At 46.2% G+C, this 7,226-nt stretch overlaps 1 protein-coding gene across 1 annotated transcript in view; it reads left to right on the forward strand.

Moving 5' to 3' along the window:
* Window positions 1-1,364: 1,364 nt before the first annotated feature.
* Window positions 1,365-7,226, forward strand: part of LOC138350372 (salivary glue protein Sgs-3-like) — a 280,211-nt gene continuing 274,349 nt past the window's right edge. The window contains exon 1 of the mRNA XM_069300996.1: window positions 1,365-2,250. Within this exon, the coding sequence (XP_069157097.1) occupies window positions 1,431-2,250 (820 nt within the window). The 5' untranslated portion in view covers window positions 1,365-1,430. The remainder of the gene's footprint in view (window positions 2,251-7,226) is intronic.

Genomic DNA, 7,226 nt, shown 5'->3' on the forward strand with positions numbered 1-7,226 from the left:
TTGTAAGACACATTTGTAAGACACATTTGTAAGGCACATTTGTAAGATACATTTGTATGACACATTTGTAAGACACATTTGTAAGGCACATTTGTAAGACACACTTGTAAGACACATTTGTAAGATACATTTGTAAGACACATATGTAAGACACGTGTAAGACACATTTGTAAGACACATTTGTAAGATACATTTGTAAGACACATTTGTAAGACACATTTGTAAGATATATTTGTAAGACACATTTGTAAGACACATTTGTAAGATACATTTGTAAGACACATTTTTAAGACACATTTGTAAGATACATTTGTAAGACACGTGTAAGACTCGTTTGTAAGATACATTTGTAAGACACATTTGCAAGACACATTTGTAAGACACATTTGTAAGACACATTTGTAAGCACGTGTAAGACACATTTGTAAGATACATTTGTAAGACACATTTGTAAGACACGTGTAAGACACATTTGTAAGATACATTTGTAAGATACATTTGTAAGACACGTGTAAGACACATTTGTAAGACACATTTATAAGACACGTGTAAGACACATTTGTAAGATACATTTGTAAGACACATTTGTAAGACACGTGTAAGACACATTTGTAAGACACGTGTAAGACATTTGTAAGACACATTTGTAAGACACGTGTAAGACACAATTGTAAGACACATTTTTAAGACACATTTGTAAGATACATTTGTAAGACACATTTGTAAAATACATTTGTAAGACACATTTGTAAGATACTTGTAAGATTTTTCAGACATTAGGAAAAAGGACAAAACAAGATTAACTTTAATCTTGTAAGACACATTTGTAAAACACTTGTAAGACACATATGAAAGACATTTGTAACTCAAATGTAAATTTCATTTGTAATTGAAATGTAAATTTCAACTCAAATTAGCCATGTGAGTGTTAACAATAACTTATTCAGTGTAATATTAATGAGCAAGTGGAATGAGATACAAGTGGTGATGGGCGAGGCTTCACTATGGTAGCCAGAATGTCTGGTGGACAATTATATAATAGGCTACCTGCGACAGAAAGGCAAGACCCAGGAGCTGAAGCTCATCATGCAAGAACATATAAGTGAGCATAACCTGGGGTGAGACATAAGGAACAAAGACTGTTCTCAGGGGTCGAGGTATAACCCAAAAAGTAATATACCAGACAGTTATTGTCAGGTTTGTAATGGAGAGCCGAGTGCGCGGCAGTACACTTTTTAAATTTAACATCATGTAATTATCATAAAATATAAACAATAAAATGCCCCCAAAATATTAAAGCAAACACAAATTAATTAGTAAATTTGTTATATATATTAAAGAAGTGTGGTAGTGGGAATAGATGAGAGTGGTTGAGGAGTACGAGGTGGGAGCGGAGGGTGGAGGAGGAGGCGACGCTGGTGCCGGCCGCCATGGCGTCTCGCCCCACCACACGCCCTCAGTCTCAACGCGTCCACCACACCTACAGTGTCAACACGCCCACCACACCTACAGTGTCAACACGCCCACCACACCTACTGTGTCAACACGCCCACCACACGCCCTCAGCCTCAACACGCCCACCACACGCCCTCAGTCTCAACACGCCCACCACACGCCCTCAGTCTCAACGCGTCCACCACACCTACAGTGTCAACACGCCCACCACACGCCCTCAGTCTCAACACGCCCACCACACCTACAGTGTCAACACGCCCACCACACGCCCTCAGTCTCAACACGCCCTCAGTCCCAACACGCCCACCACACGCCCTCAGCCTCAACACGCCCACCACACGCCCTCAGTCTCAACGCGTCCACCACACCTACAGTGTCAACACGCCCACCACACGCCCTCAGTCTCAACGCGTCCACCACACCTACAGTGTCAACACGCCCACCACACACCCTCTGTTTCAACACGCCCACCACACCTACAGTGTCAACACGCCCTCAGTCTCAACGCGTCCACCACACCTACAGTGTCAACACGCCCACAGCCTCAACGCGCCCACCACACGCCCTCAGTCTCAACGCGTCCACCACACCTACAGTGTCAACACGCCCACAGCCTCAACGCGCCCACCACACGCCCTCAGTCTCAACGCGTCCACCACACCTACAGTGTCAACACGCCACCACACGCCCTCAGTCTCAACGCGTCCACCACACCTACAGTGTCAACACGCCCACAGCCTCAACGCGCCCACAGCCTCAACGCGCCCACCACAGACACTACACTCAACAATAAAGGTAAGGTTATGGTAGTTAATGTTGGTCCTGTAGTTGTAACTGAGGCAGAGGAGCACAGCCCGCCGCCGCCGCCGCCATTGTTTACATTGAAAAACGTTTCCAGACATATTTTTAAAATTATATTTAAATTGTGTTTTACGGTTAATAACATAAGGTTAGCTTCTCAGTTCTTCAGCAAAGCTGAAAAGCTTGAACTTTATTAGTTCTTTTTTTTAATATTATAATGGAGACATTGGAGCCAGATGACCAGGTGTGTGGCCGGCTGCCTCCCTCACTTGTTTGAAGCGTGAGCGTGGGGGCGTGGGCGTGGCTGTGGGGGCGTGGGCGTGGCTGTGGGGGCGTGGGCGTGCCTGTGGGGGCGTGGGCGTGGCTGTGGGGGCGTGGGCGTGAATGTGTTCACCTAGTTGTGCTTGCGGGGGTTGAGCTCTGGTCTTTCGGCCCGCCTCTCAACTGTCAATCAATTGTTTCTAACTATTATTATTTCTCCCCCCCCCCCACACACACACACTGAAAGCAGCCCGTGACAGCTGACTAACTCCCAGGTACCTATTTACTGCTAGGTAACGGGCATAGGGTGAAAGAAACTGCACATTGTTTCTCGCCATCGCCCGGGATCGAACCCGGGACCACAGGATCACGTGCCCAGCGGTGTGTCTGCTCGGCTACCGGTCCCCACTGTGGGAGCGTGGGCCTGGTTGTGGAAACGTGGGCCTGGCTGTACTCACCTAGTTGTGTTTGCGGGGGTTGAGCTCTGGCTCTTTGGTCCCGCCTCTCAACCGTCAATCAACAGGTGTACAGATTCCTGAGCCTATAGGCTCTGATCATATCTACACTTGAAACTGTGTATGGAGTCAGCCTCCACCACATCACTTCCTAATGCATTCCATTTGTCAACCACTCTAACACTAAAAAAGTTCTTTCTAATATCTCTGTGGCTCATTTGGGCACTCAGTTTCCACCTGTGTCCCCTTGTGCATGTGCCCCTTGTGTTAAATAGCCTGTCTTTATCTACCCCATCAATTCCCTTCCGAATCTTGAATGTGGTGATCATGTCCCCCCTAACTCTTCTGTCTTCCAGCGAAGTGAGGTTTAATTCCCGTAGTCTCTCCTCGTAGCTCATAACTCTCAGCTCGGGTACTACTCTGGTAGCAAACCTTTGAACCTTTTCCAGTTTAGTCTTATCCTTAACTAGATATGGACTCCATGCTGGGGCTGCATACTCTAGGATTGGCCTGACATATGTGGTATACAAAGTTCTGAATGATTCTTTACACAAGTTTCTGAATGCCGTTTGTATGTTGCCCAGCCTGGCATATGCCGCTGATGTTATCCTCTTGATATGTGCTGCAGGAGACAGGTCTGGCGTGATATCAACCCCCAAGTCTTTTTCTTTCTCTAACTCCTGAAGAATTTCCTCTCCCAGATGATACCTTGTATCTGGCCTCCTGTCCCTACACCTATCTTCATTACATTACATTTGGTTGGGTTAAACTCTAACAACCATTTGTTCGACCATTCCTTCAGCTTGTCTAGGTCTTCTTGAAGCCTCAAACAGTCCTCTTCTGTTTTAATCCTTTTCATAATTTTAGCATCGTCCGCAAACATTGAGAGAAATGAATCGATGAGTTTCCTGGTAACTCATGCCTCTTAGTTCTGGGACTAGTCTAGTGGCATTCCTCTGAACTTTGTCCAGCTTTGTCTTGTGCTTGAAAGGTATGGGCTCAATGCTGGGGCCGCATACTCCAGGATTGGTCTTACATGTGTGGTATACAAGATTCTGAATGATTCCTGAACAGCCTGAAGGCTGTTCTGATGATAGCCAGCCTTGTGTATTCCGCAGGCATAATTCTTTTTATGTGGGCTTCAGGAGACAGGTTCGGTGTGATACCAACTCCAAGATCTATCTCTCTGTCCGTTTCAAGAAGTATTTTCTCTATTCTGTATCCTGTGCTTGTCCTGTTTCCACAGCCTAGTTTCATTATCCTGCATTTACTCGGTTTGAACTTTAGCATCCATTTGTTGGACCATTCATGCAGTGCCATCTTGTAGCCTCCTATCATCATCCTCTGTTTCAATCCTCCTCACAATGTATGTATCATCAGCAAACAGTGATGATCAGCAAATAGTGCATCATCAGCAAACAGTGAAAGAAACGAGTGTATACCCTTTGGGAGATCATTTACATATATCAGAAACAGTATAGGTCCAAGGACCGACCCCTGCAGAACTCCACTGGTGACGTCTCGCCAATCAGAGACCTCACCCCTCAACGTCCCTCACTGTCTTCTGTTGATTAGGTACTCCCTTATCCAATGGAGTACCTTCCCTTTCACTCCTGTCTGCGTCTCCAGCTTTTTCTCTAGCCTTTTGTGTGGTACTGTGTTAAAGGCTTTGTGGCAAACCAAAAATATGCAGTCTGCCCACCCCTCTTTCTTGCCTGATTTTTGTTGCCTGGTCGTAGAATTCAATTAATCCTGTGAGGCAGAAATTGCCATCACTGAACCCATGCTGATGCTGTATTACAAAGTTCTTTCGCTCCAGATGTTCCACTAGCTTTTTACACACAATCTTCTCCATCAGCTTGCATGGTATACAAGTTAGGGACACTGGCCTGTAGTTCAGTGCCTTCTGTCTATCTCCCTTGTATATCGGGAATACATCAGCCACTTTCCAAATTCTAGTCAGTTTCCTGGAGGAACTGGAGGAACCTGGAGGAACATGGAGGAACCTCCCTCTGGAGGTTCGGCTCCCTTGTGGAGGCGGTCGGCCGAGCGGACAGCACGCTGGACTTGTGATCCTGTGGTCCCGGGTTCGATCCCGGGCGCCGGCGAGAAACATTGGGCAGAGTTTCTTTCACCCTATGCCCCTGTTACCTAGCAGTAAAATAGGTACCTGGGTGTTAGTCAGCTGTCACGGGCTGCTTCCTGGGGGTGGAGTACTGGTCGAGGACCGGGCCGCGGGGACACTAAAAAAGTCCCAAAATCATCTCAAGATAACCATCTCAAGATAACCCCTGTTGCCAGAGTTTTGTTATACACTATGGAGAGTGGCAGGCACAATTCTTCTGCTCCTGCCTGTAGTATCCAAGGGAAGATTCCATCTGGGCATATAGCCTTTGTCACATCCAACTCTAGTTAAAGCTACCTTACTTCCCCACTGGCAATGTCAAACTCTTCTATTGGTTCCTGTTTAACTACTTCTCTTATGTCTGGAATTTCTCCTTGCTTTAAAGAGAAGACCTGGAATTTCTTTTTCAGTTCCTCACACACTTCCTTGTCGTTTGTAGTGAATCCGTCTGTCCCTATCCTTAATTTCATTACCTGTTCCTTTACTGTTGTTTTTCTCCTGATGTGGCTGTGCAGCAATTTAGGTTGAGTCTTTGCCTTGCTTGCGATGTCATTTTCGTATTGTCTTTCTGCCTCTGTTCTCAACCTGACATATTCATTCCTGGCACTCTGGTATCTTTCGCTGCTCTCAAGTATCCTGTTATTTCTATAGTTTCTCCATGCTCTTTTACTTTGCTGCTTATCTAGCCTACATCTCTGATTAAACCATGGGTATCTCATCTTCATTTCATTGTTTTCCTTTTGGATTGGGACAAACTTGTTTGCTGCTTCATTACACTTCTGCATGATGTAGTCCATCATGTCTTGGGCCATCTTTCCCCAGAGCTCTTTTTCGCATCTTATATATGTTAGGAATTTTCTTATCTCCTCATAGTTTCCCTTTCGGAATACCATTCTTTTGTTTTCAGTACTCCTCCTCAAGTTCAATAATCCTTCTTCAACCAGATACTCAAACACCAGTGCACTGTTGTCGCTCATTCATCCTGGGGCATCGAAAGGTGCCATTTTCCTTATGTCTGAGTCGTTCTGAGTGAAGACTAGGTCGAGTCTCGCTGGTTCATCAATTACTCTTATCCTTGTGGATCCCCTGACATGCTGGCTTAAAAGGTTTCTTGTCGCCACCTCCAATAGTTTGGCTCTCCATGTATCCTCACCTCCATGTGGTTCCTTGTTCTCCCAGTCTGTCCTTCTGTGATTGAAGTCCCTCATGATGAGCAGATGGGATCTATGACAGGCAGCAGAGGCTGCCCTCTCAATTATATTGTTAACTGCCATGTTGTTGCTGTCATACTCTTGCCTTGGTCTTCTGTCATTTGGTGGAGGGATATATATCACTACTACTACTTTTGGTCCTCCCATTGTAATGGTGCCTTTTATGTAGTCTCTGAATCACTCGCAGCCCGGGATAACCACCATCTTGAAACTCCATTCCTTTCTCATTAGTAGGGCCACTCCACCTCCTCTGCTTCATTTCTTCTCTTTCCTTATTACAGTGTAGTCCTGGGAAAACACTGCATTCGTTCTGATTCCTGAGAGTTTTGATTCTGTGAGTCTGATTACGTCTGGGTTCTCTTGCCTTGCTTGTAATGTAATTGAAAATTAAATAATGTAATTTATTGGCAAATTAAATGTAATCCCATTTATGAGTGAGTACATCACCCTGAAACTGACTCTTTTGTCCTTTCTCAGTTTCTATTGCTTCCCCTGAAGCAGTTAAACAGGGAAGGACCAGGATGGGAGGGCGTATGAAGGGGGACCTGGGGATCTGGGGTGTACGGGGGCTGGGAGGATCTGGTACGGGGAGGGGTGGTGTAGTAGGGAGAGCTTGGGGGGGGGGGTGGAGAGAAAAGAGGGCTTGGGGGGTTGGGAGGAGAGAAAAGAGGGCTTGGGGGGTTGGAAGGAAGGGGGAGGCTTGTGGGTGGGGGTGAGAGGGATAGGATAGAAGGGCTCTCCAAGCCCTTCTATCCTAGGTGGGAGAAGGGAGACTTGGGGGGGGGGGGGTATGGGAGAGAGGGTGTTCTTGGGGCTTGGGGGGGGCAGAAGAGGAAGCAGGGCTTAAGGGGGATGAGGTTGGCGGAAAAGGAGGGCTGAGGGAGATGAGGAAGAAGGGAGGTCTTAGTGGAGTTGGGG

This window comes from Procambarus clarkii, chromosome 45 (genome assembly GCF_040958095.1).
Source record: "Procambarus clarkii isolate CNS0578487 chromosome 45, FALCON_Pclarkii_2.0, whole genome shotgun sequence".
NCBI classification, from domain to species: domain Eukaryota; kingdom Metazoa; phylum Arthropoda; class Malacostraca; order Decapoda; family Cambaridae; genus Procambarus; species Procambarus clarkii.